General features: G+C 45.2%; 1 protein-coding gene across 6 annotated transcripts in view; it reads right to left on the bottom strand.

The window, feature by feature from the left end:
- Positions 1-4,329: 4,329 nt before the first annotated feature.
- Positions 4,330-15,771, bottom strand: part of ARHGAP6 (Rho GTPase activating protein 6) — a 486,446-nt gene continuing 475,004 nt past the window's right edge. For all 6 annotated transcript variants that reach the window (XM_019928543.3, XM_073799621.1, XM_033849658.1 and 3 more), the window contains 3 exons: positions 10,958-11,226; positions 9,055-9,135; positions 4,330-6,325 (listed from right to left, as the gene is read on the bottom strand). In XM_019928543.3, coding sequence (XP_019784102.1) covers positions 5,640-6,325; positions 9,055-9,135; positions 10,958-11,226 — 1,036 coding nt within the window. In that variant the 3' untranslated portion in view covers positions 4,330-5,639. The remainder of the gene's footprint in view (positions 6,326-9,054; positions 9,136-10,957; positions 11,227-15,771) is intronic.

Raw genomic sequence — 15,771 nt, 5'->3', positions numbered from 1 at the left:
AAACAGCAGGTCCGCACACTTGGATGGCCCGCCACCAAATCCTGGTCCTGCTACCTTCCAGCTATGCGGCCTTGGGCAACCCATTTGAGTCTTTTGTGCCCCCTGGAAAATGAGAATAGTCATGGTTCCAGTCTACCGCTTGTGGGGGATGAAATGAGTTAATGTGAGTGAAACTTAGACCGAGCAGGTGTCGTCAATAAACGTTAGCTCATCGTACCTGCATTTCGCAGCCGAGGGCCCCAATTAATTTTTCTAAAGTGATCTCACATGGGACACCAATTATACTGCCAGCTGTTGAATACGTGTTGTATGGCTGCCGCAACTCTAGGTATTTTCTCACTTAACCCTCAGAACAATCCTGGGAGTTGGGTGTTATTATGCTTCGACTACTCTGAGAAAATGGAGAATTAGCCACTTAAAGTAACTGGTACCCAGCTAATGAATGATAAAGCCGGTAGTCAAGCTGTGTTCTCTCTGACCCTGAAGCCCACACTTTGAAACGTCACTGTTTCTTCAATCATTAAATACTTACTGAGCGCCAACCAGGAACCATGGAAATACACACCTGCTTCTCACGTTTACTATGAAAGTTTAAATCTTAGGACTGAAAAGGTGATGCATCACAGGCCACCCGCCCGCCCACAGTGTCTCCGTGCTTGCCATCAGCTTCTCCCCAGACTGTCTCCTCCTTTCTCTAAAAACCTTTTTATCTGGAAAATAAAGTCCTACCATTGTACTCGCCAGACGGTGGGCGGCCTTGTACTTTTTCTCCACTGCGTGGTAAACCGCTCGATCGTATTTCTACACATACGTTCAGCCAACATTTATCAGACACCAACTCTATGTCCGGCCTCTGCCAAGTCCTGAGGACGCAGTCCCCAGCGTCACGGACAGAGTGGGAATGACCTACGGATAAAAATGTACGGCCGTACCCATAATGCACAGCGACGCTCGTTAACACGGCCACCTGCGCCAAAAGCCGGAGTAAGCGGCGATTCAGCGTGTTTGTGGGAGGGGAGGAGTCAAGCTAATTTTACAAGAAAATTAGCATTTGACTGAATAGGAAAAACAAGGAAGAGCATTCGAGGCCCTTGGGACAGAGGCAGGAAAGCGTGTCCTGTCCGTGGGAATGGGGAGTTTTCTGCACGTGGCCAGAGTATATGGGGAGAGATGAGATGCAGACGGCAGATCGAGACCAGATTGTGGAGCGTTTTGACGTCATCATGAAGGATGTGGACCTTGTCCTGTAGGCCAGAGGGAAAAGCTGGCCCCGATGTTTTTTAAGCAGGGACGCGCCTACGACAAAATGAGTCAACAAGCCTGGGATCCCAGGGAGGCTGCTGGTGAGACTCCCTGGACGGAGAGGTGGGTAGGGGCTGGAGACCACGTGGCTCCACGTGGAAGTCGAGGCTGCAGTTGGTCGTTCAGGGCTGTTGAGGCACCGTGGGGCGTTCGGTGTAGATGTCAAGCAGGCTGTTGGGGACCTAGTGGCTAGCAAGGCTGCAGATCAGGGTGGCCACACTTAGCAAATAGATGCTCAGTTCAACTGGAATGTCAGATAAACAGCAAATCCTTTTGCAGTATTTGTGTGTCCCATGCAATATCTGGGACAACGAATCTTTTAAAAGTGTAAGTATATCCCAAATGGTACCTGAGATACACTAAATTAAGATTAGTCATTTACCTGACATTCCAGTTGAACTGGGCTTCCTGTATCTTACCTGGCGACCCTACCTGAGAGGTACCAAGGTGGCACACTCTGGATCCTGGCCCCTTTCCCTACCATGCCAGTATGTGGAGCTTTTATTACTAAACCTGGGATGGCCCAGGCAGACTGGGATGAGTCTGAGTTGCTCACTCAAGTCTGAACAGATGTTGCTCAAATTGAATTGAGAGAATTTTCCGACCCTTCTGAAACCTGCGGGGGCCTTCGGCTGGGGCTGGTGCTCTGTGCGCCGTGAGGAACCGCAGACCACGCCAGGCCAGGGGTCCGCACCCCAGAGACCACTGTCTGCAGCTCCACGTCTTCACGACGTCATCCGCTGCCTTGACCGTGCCAATGAATTCCAACCTTTATTGGAACTTTCCTGTGGTTTGGATTTTCTTCTTGAGAAGAATATTTGCTACTGATTTAGTCCTGTTTTAAAATTCTGTCCGGTCGAGATGTTGTCCTGTTTTCATCTCTGTGTGACTCTTCCTCAGTCATTTCCTTTCTTCTCAGTTCACTTGAGTCCACCTCCTGCAGTTTGCTTATCAGAGCGACATACACCACAGGCCTGGACTCGGTCCTGACCTCTCCTTAGATTTAATCCCAATGCTGTTTCTCTGTCAAGCAGATGTGCATTAAAATGTGCATAAGAAAAGAAGCTGGGCTTATTTAGAAATTGCTTCAATTTGCACAAACTCCATTGGTAGAAGAGATTTTCTTTTCTATAAAAACCCACAACAAACGTATGTTAATAGCTTCTTAGATCAAGACAGATTCCTATTTGGCCATTTCTGCCATCATTCTGCCCCATTGGCAGAGACACAAAAACGGTGACTGAGTATTCAAAGATGCAGAGACATCTGTGGCACGTTGGAGCTTTTTTCTTTTCTTTTTTTCTTTTGCAGTACGCGGGCCTCTCACTGCTGTGGCCTCTCCCGTTGCGGAGCACAGGCTCCGGACGCGCAGGCTCAGCGGGCATGGCTCACGGGCCCAGCCGCTCCGTGGCATGTGGGAATCCTCCCGGACCGGGGCACGAACCCGCGTCCCCTGCATCGGCAGGCGGACTCTCAACCACTGCGCCACCAGGGAAGCCCCTGGAGCTTTTTTCTTGATTGTAGGATCTCTTTGCTCCCAGGAATGAGTGACTTCAACAGCCTGTTAAATGGTTTTGTCCAAATTGAAAGAGTTTTTTTTTTTTTTTTTTTGTCTTGTCAGGTATTATAACGTTTACAAGGTGTTAGAAATGACTCCAATTTTGACTCAGGTCTTTGGGGCTTGTGTGTGTGTTTTAAAACAGCTTATTTTCAGGCACAGAAAACAAACGTCTGGACACCAAGGGGGGAAAGGGGGGGTGGGATGAATTGGGAGATTGGGATCGACATATATACACTATTGATACTATGTATAAAATAGATAACTAAGGAGAACCTACTGTACAGCTCAGGGAATTCTACTCAATGCTCTGTGGTGACTTAAATGGGGAGGAAATCCAAAAAAAGGGGACATACGTATATGTATAGCTGATTCACTTTGCTGTACGGTAGAAACTAACAACATTGTAAAGCAATTATACTCCAATAAAAATTAATTTAAAGAAACAGCTTACTTTCAATGTGATAAAGGCATCTGAGAAACAAGCTTTCACTCGCTAAGCTAAAGTTAGGGCCACTGGGCTTAAACCATCTAAAGAGAAAGGGAGAGTGAATATTGTTCAGTACATGTACGTACATGGGCATAAACAGGCACAGCACACACACACACACACACCACAATTTAATTATATAAAAAATATTCCGAGCCATGTTTTCTGGACTATTCTTGATCTATTAATAGATAGACATACTTTACCTTTTGTGACACAGACGTCAACCTCAGGGCCATCTGACCTGGCAGTTTAAAAAAACAGGACTATTAGGGCAAGAACCTGGTGTGGGGGGGGGGTCCCATATATCAGGCAGTTGAGTCCAGAAAGGAGACAGAGAGCTGGCCAGACTGGTGTCAAATTCAAAGCCAAGAAAACAGAGTCAGCGGGAGGAGAAAGAGAAGAGGTGGCACAGGAGAGCAACCTGTGGTCCACAGTCAGACAGCGTTTGCTCTGGGTCTTGTTGGCAACTTTGGGCTGTGTGTGGGCAGCCAGGAGGAACCAGAGGCCGGCAGGCGAATCCCTCCCGAGTTCCTGCCAGTGGCAGAAGTGCTGGACCCAGTGACAGAGCTTGAAGATATCCTTATCGTTCCCCCGATAAGAGGCATCAGATAGCATTTTTAGACTTCATTATTTCAGCCCGGAAGCAAAAGGAGCATCTAAGGCCTATAGTGCAGATGTAATTTACAAGGATTGTGTTGGGCAACACCTGTCCAGCAGGTGGGAAACCTGAATTCCCATCCTGGAGCAAACCACTTCCTCATCGACAATTGAGTTTCAAATGAGTGACAATCAGCCTTCACTTGCTTCAGCGTCACCGGGTTACGTCCCCAAGCCACCTGATATTTTTTACTAGCTCTTTAGCTGTGTATGTATAGTACTGCCGGTATTTATTACACTTGGACTTGGGGATAGGGAAGTGTACGTTTGGAATGGGGTGCGAGTTCATTCACTAGATTTAATGCCAGGGAACGAAGGCTTTGCTTAACTTTTTATTCATCATGGCACAAGTAAGAAATTTAGGAAACACCACTGAAAATGTCATCGCCAATATGAAAATTACGAGTAGCATGTTTTATAAAAAAAAAAAACCATCTTTTTCTATAATACACATTCCCTTATGAAGTGAAAAAAAATTTTCATAAAATACTGAAGCGAATTGCCACCCGCTGGTCAAAAATTGTTTTGCAGTTGAAAAACTTCAAATTTACTACTGCACTATGGTAGGAACACTTTACACTACACGTAAAATTACCAAAGAAAACATTTCCTCAGCCTTTGGCACAATGTAAATACAGAGCTTAATCTTTTTCCAAATATGATTTACTTCACAAAGCACTGCATATAATCTGGTTAATACTGATTATGGGGCAAAAGGAAAAACCATGTTCTGTAACTTGAATACTCTCTTTTGACCCTCAAACACTTTATAGCTGGATTCCAGTTTGCAGTTTTGAAAAATACATAAAAATCGTACATTATAAATATATATTATATATGGTCTATATAAAACTGAATTTGACCTAGAATGGGAAGGACAACTTCTTAATTATTCTTTCTTTGTCAGGCACGGCCTTTCTCTCTGAATTCTTTCTAAACAGATTCTAAAAATATATTCCATACTGTACCAAATTTAATATTTTCCTTAAAACATATTCAACATGAAAAAGCATTCAGTGACTATATTTTTTCGTATCTCACTACTATAGAAAAATATGGCTTCTCATATTCTGTTTTATTTTGTTTTGTTAGTGTTTTCCTCAGGCATCGAAGAAAGGGCTGTCCCCAGTTAAAAAGCTACGGCCAAAGCACAGAAACCTGCTTGTGCGTATTCTAGAACACTCTATAGAATCTCATTACTTAGAATAAGTGATTTAAAAATGTGTTCCTTCTGTTTTCTGTGAATATAACATATAGGATTATCATACATAATCTGTTACAGAATATACAAGAGTCAAGACTGAAGACACATAAATACAATTAAGCTATACCAAAGCAAGAGCTTTATCTTATACAGAGCCAACGTGAATAGCTTTTAGATTGGATATTAGCATCCACTTCTGGTTTTGTTTTTTCTGAAGGCTGGCTATGCAATAGAATCTTATTATAAATGGCCAGGGTCCTAGTGCTCTATATCTTTAAGTGAACTGACTTTTCTCGTGTTATTATTTTTTTTTAAGTGTAAAAGAAGAAAAACAAGTAAGTGCCCAATTGTCCAACCCCACTTTTTCCCCTACGGAGTGGAAGAAGGCTGTGTGGGACGTGAGGGCTGAGCGTGGAGGGCTCATCTCATACCAGCGTTTCCGGGAGGGCATCGGGGTTGTCGGTGGATAAGAGCTCCCAGATCTGCCACCGCTCCCTCTGCCAGTCGAGCCAGCTGGGTTCCCCCAAGGTCTTACTGTTCGGATCGCTGGCGGGACTGGGGTAGGCGCTGCTCGCTTTCTGCTGGGCGGCCTGACGCTCTCGCTCGGCTCTTTGGATTCCCTCTTCCAAAGCTGTTCCCGAGCCTCCTTCTGGCCTCTGAGGCCTCCACAGCGGCGGCTCCGCGGGCTGCTGGGCCGATGCTAGGGCCTGCTTCCCTGGACCAGGATACGGAGGAGGAGGCCTCTTGTCGCGCCTGGCACCCTCTGCAGGTCTCTGGTGCAGAGGCTTGGCTCTCCTCTGCAGCCAGGCCGCCTCCGGCTCGCGCTCCGCGAGGTCTTCGCTCCAGCACGGCTCCGGCCTTGGCCTTGGCGCGCGCCTCCCGCCCCCGCCGCCCTTGATGGGGGGCGTGCTGCAGACGCGGGCCACGGGGGCGTGCGCCCTGCCCTCGGCGATGGTGCTCGTGGTCTGAGTCCTGCCAATGACCTGCGCACTGCTGTCCAGGTCCATGGGGCTCCCCTGCCACCGGGGCCAGTTTGGGGACAGGTTCCCTTGCGAAAGAGAACACGGCCCCGGTCGGAGGGAGCTGCTTTCAAAAATGTCTCCGTAGGAACCTGGGAGCCGGAGAGAAGGACGAGAAATGGAATTGGTTTGTAGAGCCCCTGTCGGGATGCCCTGTTATCTCCTTCCTACTGCCAATTTCAAAAACTGAAGAAGTGCTGACACGCTTAGTTGTTGTTGCCTAAAGTGAAAGACCTCCTAGTAAGAGACACGTGCAGCGCTTTTGGATTACTGGCGCAATTCGCGAAGCAGCTCCAAAGACAGATGCCTGGACTCTGACAGGTTAGCTGTCAAATGCAACCGGATAGTCCTTGGCCCTAAGTGATGTTTTAGGAAAGCCCCCTTCTGCGTGGTTATGAAAACTTCTCTGAACCTAGAAGGTGAAAGGAACATTCCCCTCCCGCTCAGCGCAACTTGCAATCCAGAGGAGACATAAATGTTTCCACGTTTCTATTGTGTCAATTAAAGCTGTAGGAATAAATGAGATGAATCAAAAGTGCCTCATCTGGTGCCAGAAGATAATGAAGACAGCAGCCGCTGTGTACATTCCACCACCTCCACTGTGGGAGAGACTGGCTCGTTGTTCACCAAATCGTCCCCTTTCCTTACTGGATGACATTTCCCAGCCTCCGTTGCAGTTAGGAGGGCCACATAAATGAGGTCTGGCTAACACATGTGCAGAGGTGTGATGTGAGCCATTTCTAGGCCTGGTCTAATAAAAAAATGAACAAACAAACAAACAAAAACCCAAATGCACTCCTAGTCTTTCCTGCTTGCTCCCTTCCTTTAACTTCTAGCCCAGGATGGAAAAACCACGGAAGACTCCAGCCTCTGAGGATGGGGGAGCCACTGGCTAGATGGAACTTGAGCTCCTGAATGACTCTGTGGAACAGAGCACTCCCACCCTTAATCGCCCTGCACAGTCCACAGTGGACTGGGCGGTGAGGGAGAAATCAACCTGCGAGAGGTTAAGCCACTGACATTTAGCGGGTGTTTCTTACAGCAGTTAGCCTTCCCTAACTGATACAACTTTCCTCAGGAAATTGAAAGGAGAGCAAAACAGTGCATTTCACAAGCAAACGAGGAGTTCCTGGGGCCTATGTCCCCAGGCTGCCTTTTTCCTATGGATTTGCCCTGTCCTCTCATTTCTTTTTAGTAGGCAGGGAAAGAGAGCAGATCATTTTGGGGAGAGAGGGGCATATGAGCATTTATACAGGGACAGATCAGAGTTGAAAGAGCGAAGGAAAACAGAGCAGAATATCGTGGAATACTTTATCCTTGGGGGGAAAGGCAGTAAAGCACTTCATGGGATACAATGAGATGTAGTTAGATAATGGATCAGAACTCAAACTGGATTAGAGGCCATTAAATTAAAAACGTACCATGCTTTAAAACTGTAATACGGGAGGTGTTACAAAACAATGAGAAAGGGAACATATACACACATGTACACACACATATACATACATACACACACATTCGGGAGAAACAATAAAACAAAACAATTTACACGCTCCATGTAATAATATTAACATGTATTCCAGATGGATTAAAGAATTAAGGGTTAAAATAATGGAATACTATGAAAGGGAAAAGTGCATAGATGACTGACTCTCCAATGCTTAAGTAAAAGTAAAGATTAATTTTGTGAAATAATTCACAACAAGAGAGAGTGATAGACTTACTTACGTAAAACATTAAAAAAATTTCAGATATCCAAAAAGGGGAAAAAACTGCAAGGGATAATAATATCAGTGGCAAACAAAGTGGACAAAGGCTTAACGTCTTTATGATAGGAAGAGTTTGTAAGAAGCAATTTTAAAGACACTAGCACACACAAATAGCCAATGACATAACTGATAATCAGTGGGCGAAATTCAGCTGATCAATAGAAAAACGAAAAAACACTGGTGAGAAAGAAAGGCCAATGAAAATAGTACAAGTTTGCTCTTTAAGGAAGCCAAAATGCAAACGCAGTGATTTGCAATACGAATGAGGTTCGAGTGACACGGACAGTGCAGTGAAATGGCACTGCCACCTACAGCTCATGGGGCATCAGACAACGCATCTTCTGTGCAATGTGAAGTGACTGCACCTCTGAATTCTTGAAAAGGTGCATCATTTTTGACCCACTTTCCTATTCTGTTTTTTTTGTTTGTTTTGTTTTTGTTTTTGCTGCACCACGCGGCTCGCAGGATCTTAGTTTCCCAACCAGGGATTGAACCCAGGCCCTCAGCAGTGGAAGCTTGGAGTCCTAACCACTGGACCGCCAGGGAAGTCCCCCACTTTACTATTCTGGATTTGTAACTGGCTTTCTGAAATTTTGTGAATTTGTTAATAACTTAAAATACCAAAAAAAAAAAAGTTCCATAGAAGAGGTCCCTGACATCATGACTTATTACTACATCAGTAAAAAATGGAAACAACTCATTGTCCCAGCATTGGGCTCTAAACTACGAATATGCATCTGGCATACTACATGGCTCTCAACAATAACAATGGAAAATAACTGGAGAATGGACGGGAAACAAATCACATAAAGGTACACAGACAGAATGACTGTAACTATCTTTAAAAACTCTTGCAAATGAAACGAAATAAAGTCAAAGACTGATGTACTTTGGTGGAAAGGATAAGTATAGCTTTATCCCCTTTTTCTCTGTTTCCAGCATTTTCCAAACAATATTTGACAAGCATGTAATACGACGATAGTAAGGTGAAAATGAAAGGAAATTAACTTAAAAAGTAAATGAAATACCGGTTTTAAAGAAGTATCCTTTACCTGTCATTCCTGGGTCTTTGGATCCACTTTTTAATGTTGAATGCCAAGTTCCCCAGATATTGAAAGCCTCCTCTGCCATGTCTAGGAAGAAGTGTATAAAAAAGGTATGTAACTCACAATCAAACTGAAGAGCAAAAAATCAATAGACAAATATGTTTATAACATCTCTTTTGCTCAAAGTACTATATTCGAGATTGTGATGGACACAAGGCAGAATACGGTGCAGACCTGCCTTTTAAGATGCTTATTCCATTTGAGATTTACAAAAAGGCTTTTTCTCTATGATGGCTGTGGTAGACAGAATAAGGACTCCCACAGAGATGTCCGTGTCATGATCCCCAGAACCTGTAAAGATGTTATATTCAAAAGGGACTCTGCAGGTGTGCTTAAATTACGGATTTTAAGATGAGGAGATGATCCTGGATTATCCGTGCGAGCCCGATGTAATCACAAGGGTCTTTATAAGAGGGAGGCAAGATAGAAGATGCTACGTTGCTGGCTTTAAAGATGGAGGAAGGGGCCAGGAACCAAAGAACGCAGGCAGCCTCTGGAAGCTGGAAAAGGCAAGGAAACAGATTGTTCCCTAGAGTCTCCGGAAGGAACACAGCCCTGTGGACCCATTTTAGATTTCTGATGTCCAGAACCGTATGATAATAAATTTGTGTGTTGTTTTAAACCACTAAGTTTGTGGTCTTTTGTTACGGCAGCAATAGGAAACCAGTAGAATTGTGATGGGTGGCAACAGCTCTGACCGCATTAACACAGAGACAGAGGAATAGTTAGTTTCTTTATCTGGCAGCAACAGAGTCAGTCCTGCATGTACTTATTCATACATCCCCTTAGTCTGTCTGTAAATATTTACAGCCTAAGGCACTATCTTAGGTGTTTTCACCGTCTCATTTAATCCTCACTACAATTCTGATAATAATGATATTTCTAGAAGCAAACGTCTACCGGATGCTTCCCTGTGTTCCGCAGTTCATACGCATTCTCTCATTTAATCCTGAAGAGATGACCCTGAGTCCATTTTACAGATGAGGCAAGTACTCTCGCATTTTAAAAATAAATTTTATGCCTGATGGGAACATGGGTTACTGTTTTCATTGTAAATTTTAAAAACATTTTGACACGAATATTTGTAAAATTAAAAAAACTGCTGTGATTAAAAACACCAAAAGAAAAAAAAAGCCCTTTCAGAGTGGCTCTTCGGATTAAACTATAAATTTGAGATAAAATAGTAAGAATTTGTACCGTGTCTTCCAATTATTACTTTAAAAGTGTCCTGTTGAGTCCTGACCCTGAGGAATTACTCTGTGGAGGGAGAGAACAGAACCAAACATTCGGTGGTCAAATGAATTTGAGAAAAGCTGCAACCCATACCCTCCCTCCCATTGTGGAAATCCATGGTGCCCACTAGCACTTTAAAGAGTTTGAGAACTTGTACAGTAGAGAGACCGTTAGCTTGGTTAACCCAATATTTCCCAAATGTATTTGACCATGGAAACCTTATTCTGCCTAAAAACGTCATCTCCCATGGAGACCTCTTTGGAACATGCCAGCTTGTTATATAGTAAGTTCAGCTTGTTCCTTTTATAAAAGTTAACAGCAATGGTTCGGTGACATCTTAGCCTAACAAATACGCACCCCAACCCACAGGCCAGGACACATAAAGTTCCTCGGATGCTGGAGCAGGAAAGTCAGCTGGGAATGTCAGGGGCTGTCAGAGCTTGAGACCGCTTCCCAGCTAGCTGGGTCTGCAGGGACTCAGACTCAGAGTCGGTGTTTGGCAGGTCCTCAGTAAATGCTCACTGAGTTAGAGAAACGTGAAATGGTGAAGGGATGGAGAGGAGGTCCAAATCACCCACATCAGGCCACATGCAATCAAAGTCACTGGTGGAGTTACCTTTCCCAAGCCTTGGTCCAGGAGAACTCTCCCTCGACTTCGAAGATGGCAAGTGGCCCACCCGCACATACTGCTCTGGCCCTTTGTAAAGCTTCTCTGAGCCCCCCGGGGCCACGTCCTCTTGCATAGCCAGCAGGGAGCGCTCGGACAGCACTGGGGAGTTGTTGTCATAAGGGGAGAGGTCTCCGCTGGAGGCCTTGTTGGAATCTGTGGACGAATGCCTTCCTCCCATGGAAAAGGAAACTTCCGACCTCAGCATGTCAGGGCTTCTGGCACAGGGAGACAATTACAGGTGCATGAGTGTGTTAACAATGAGCGACCAGATTCAAACAATCCGACGGTTTCACACAGGACAGGAGGAGAATGCATGGACACGGGCTGAAACAAAAAGAGCTTCTGAGCAAGGTTCCAAGACTCCTGTGTCAATAAGGTGAAAGCGTTTCTATGAAGTGGCCAGCAGATGGCAGTAAAACCCAACAGATGTTACAGGAAACAGCAAGGCGAAGTGGGGCGGGGGAGGGTGAAACACATGGATGCCTGTCTTCTCCAAGGTGCATCACTGAAATGCCTGTTGGATCAATCCCTGTTTCGATTTAAAAATTAAAGTCTGATGCTCACTATCTGTTAAGTAGGGAAAAACTGTAGATAACTCTTTTACTTTCCTCAATAACCTGAATTAAAAATAATTCAGCTAAAACTATGATTGAAACTTTACGTGTAGTTCATTATGGCTTTACGGACACCTTTTCTCCCCGCACCCAAATACTTAGTGTAAGTGAATCCAACCTTCCTGAGGACGAGAACAACGATGATGCTGCTGGTGTGATGATGACGATGACGATGATGACGCTGGTGGGAATAACTGTTTCATGGTTAAAACGGTGGCTAAAAGGATAAATATATGACCATCACTAGAGTCCATAGTATTTAAGTACACCTAAAAAGACTCTACAAGGCACTAGTGCTTTTACAAATTGATATAAAGCGTACTAATTAGCATATCCATTAAGGTTTATATGTGCATGAGTTGTCACAGCAACAGAAATAACCGTGAAAACAGTGAGCGGAACAGGAAGATGAGAACATCAGGAACAGGACAAGAGTGTTGAAAGTCTTACCTGGGAACATCTGTATTTTCCACCTTCCTCAAAACAGTGGCCCTGACATCTTAAAGGGAAATGATCACAGATTGATGACAAGTTCCCAAACCCGTTTCTGTTCCCCCCCACCGCGCTCCCCCACTTCACTTCTCTTTACTTGTCTTTGCTTTCTTTTGGTTTAATTTTTCAAAACAAATCCTTTGTGATCTTAAAGAAGGCAAACCCATGCCCGAGCAAGGCTTTCCTGACCAAAGGGTTCTGTGCATGCAACACGGAGGAAGGACGCCCTCAGGGGGTCTAGCTTCACGGTGGTCTCCAGCAGGGGGTAGTGCCAGGGGAAAGCATCTCAGCAGCTGTGTCATGCTTTCCCTGTCACCGAGGCAGCTGAGGGAATTTCTTACCCACATGGAATAAACAGTCCTTTCCTTGCCTCCTGTTTAAACCGATGACCGATAACCTTATGGGAAAGAGCCAGAGGACAACCACGAAACTTTAGGCCTCCAGTGAATGAAGGAAAAATAAAAGGAACTTACTACTCCTGCTGGGAAGTGGGGGAAGAAAACGATTTAACCTCCACCATTTAATTAAAGGGGGAACCCTCCCTAATTCTAGTGGAGGGGACACAAAACAAACCAAACGGACACTTGTCTGTCGTCATGGGGTTCGACTCTCGCCGAGGACGCTTTACTATGAAAATGAGAAAAATACGAACGTGCTGAATGGGTAGCAACACAGAGCTCAGCTCAGAATCAGGGTCCTATGTTCTGACCAGGGCTAGATATCAAATTGCTGGGCTAATTTCAGTTGTTTTCCCTGTTTAGTTGGCATTTTTCCGTTCATTAATGAAAATGTCTTATGTCTACTCGGCAAGAATAAGTCATAGTGTTATATCGATAAGAGTGGGCACATAAAGCCTTATTTTATGGGCTGTTTTAAAGAGAGTCAAGTCAATTCACTTGCCAAAACAAAATAACCATCAGGGCTTCGAATGCTTTTTGGTCCCTTTACAATAGGAGGAAAGTTTTGGAAAGGTCGTATTGTAGCTCATGGAGACCACAATAGTTCGGTCTCATAGCTGGCTCTTCTGTCTTACAAAACATATAGAAGAGCATATATTAAGCAAAGTATTATAAGTTGCAGATTCAGCCGACAGTTATGTGCATAAAGAAAAACACCTCATGAAAGACATTTCTTGAACGTCTCAGTACTAGGGACATTTGGGTTTCTCCCAGGCAAGCAGGTTATTTTTACCTACTTGGAGGTAAAAATGATTTCTCCACATAGAAACACGGGTCATGAAATAAAGAATGTATCTCTCTTTGCAATGACCGCTAAAAGGCTCTGAGGAATTGGGGCTCCACTCGAGTTGGCGTATTGGAGCTTGTGTGAAGTCTTTGTGTGTTTCACACCCCAACTTCAGCTTACCTTATCACTCTTTCCACTGCTTTCCTTTCCCTGGCCTTTCAAGTTACTTACTATGATATTGTTCCACTTTATATATTTTTGCGAGCTGCTTCAATACATTGTTTTTGGACTGGCGTACAGACAGGGAAATCAAGTCCATGTCGCTGGGGGTATTAAAAAGGCAGCATGCTTCATGAGAGCATTCAGTTTGGTTAAAACAAAACAGAGAACAATAACGGCAATAACAAAAATAACTGAAGCTGTCACATTGTTTTCTCCTCCATGATCATGGCTGTGATGGGATCTGGTCCAGCAGAGGTGAGGTGGCGGGGGAGAGGTGGAAAGCCACTGTCCTCTTCCTCTGTCCTTTGGGCTGACTCTGCAAAACCTCACTCAGTGGTTCTGATGCGGCCGCATCGCTATCACCTGGGAAATGCATTACTTGTTGGAAATGCAAATTCTCAAGCTCCATTCTGGACCTCCTGACAGGACTGGCCACCATATGCAGGGCCCAGGGCAAAATGAACATGCGGGGCCCTAAGATTAAAAAAATGATTAGAATTTCAAGATGGTGAGAGCAGATCACTAAGCCAAATGGGTGCTCCTTCTGAGTACGGGGTTCAGCCCATGAAGCTGGCTTGGCCGACTGAAAGGGAACCTCTGGGGGCAGGGCTTTAAGAGCCCACCAGGTAATTCTGATGCTTGGGGAAGTTTGGGAACCCCAGATACCAAACCTACCTGCCTTCCCTCAACCCACAGATGTGACCGTGAGCTATGGATCTAGTAAGAGTCAAATCAGGAGGGAAACCACAGATAGTGGCAGCGGGGGTAAATGTGGTGGTCCTGCAGGATCCGGATAACCGAACGTCGTTTGGTGATGGCTCAGAACGTGTTAAGGGGAGGCGGGGCAGGAGGGGCCAACCTGCCTTTCTCCGCTCCTCTGTGTCATGCTCCTAAGTCCACCCACCAAAGTCACCACAGCTGCGGCCCCAATCAGGGGAGAAACTGCAGGACGTGGCTAGAGCTAATCCCTGGAGGTAGAGGTGAATGAAGCAGACACGGACCACGAACCTCCTCAGGGTGGCTGGGGTCACAGCCAGGGACACGGGCAGGTGGGGACACCCCACGAGAGGTGATGCCTCTTTTCCCAGCCCGCGTACTTGCCCGTGGCAGCGGAAACTGATTGAGTGCCCATCGCAAACAGCCTGTGGTATGTACACTCATGGGAAGTAACCCCTTGGCCTGAGAGAAGCACAAAAGTTGCTATTTATACAGAGTCCGTTATGTGGCAGAAATTGGACTAAGCTACCGTTAACAACTCTCCTTGTTTCTGATCACAAGTCTAGAGACGAGCCAAAGAAATGAGGAGATATCAAAATGACATGTCTTTCTAGCAGTACCGGCATTAGGGGTCGAGACTCCTAAAACTTGTTTCATAAATACTATTCAAAATGATTAAAAATCAACAGTAAAACGCTTGTTTTATGCTTAGAGTTGGTGGGCCCTTTTATATGTTTAAAGTATTTCCTATTTTTCATTTTATTTTCTCGGCAGAGGTCAGTAAGATGGTGGCCAAATGTGCCTAAGAGCCCACGCCCAAGAACCGTCTTTCCACACGACAGCCCACCAATTAGTAAACAAAATAAAACTCCTCAGAACTCTCACTATAACATCGGCAGTTCGGAGTTTTAAAATGTTTTCGTGTCATTCCATTGCTTTATCATTAAATCAATCGGAAACAAATCCAGGACCCTCCCTCTGGACAATGAGACAAGCAACCACCGACGTCTCCTCTAAGATTTGCCTCTGAAATGATTCTACTCTAGGAAGACAATTTGAATTCAACACTCCGAGTAAAGGCAATAAAATATTCATGCATTTATCTAAACTATTTATCCTAACCAGTGATTCACTGGATGAGAAATCGTTTAGAAGCACAAAATGCTCCCTCTTTCTATGTCTCGGAATTTCATGGATTTGAGCGGATGGATACACTGCCAGTTGACATGGGGTTGCTTCCATGAATGGAGAGCTTTCCCGTGAGACCTGAAAGCCCCGGGACCATCCACAGCATGCGTGGCCGGTCTCGGCCAACCAAACAAGCATGAGATGGACGTGGAGAGCGAATCACTTTCTCACCCTTAGCTGGTCCCTCCAGGTCAGGGTGTAAACACGCTGGCAGGGTACTGTGGGCAGGCCTGTACTGCAGCCGGAGGCACAGAACTTGTTCTGTGGATAAACGGAAAACTCCGGTTCAATCACCGGAAGCGGCCAGCCCAGCCCCTCACTGAGCAACCCCAGTGAGGAACA

The sequence above is a fragment of the Tursiops truncatus genome, chromosome X (genome assembly GCF_011762595.2).
Source record: "Tursiops truncatus isolate mTurTru1 chromosome X, mTurTru1.mat.Y, whole genome shotgun sequence".
NCBI lineage: Eukaryota > Metazoa > Chordata > Mammalia > Artiodactyla > Delphinidae > Tursiops > Tursiops truncatus.
The sequence above is the reverse complement of the archived record's forward strand: the minus strand, read 5'-3'. Positions and strand labels throughout refer to the sequence as shown.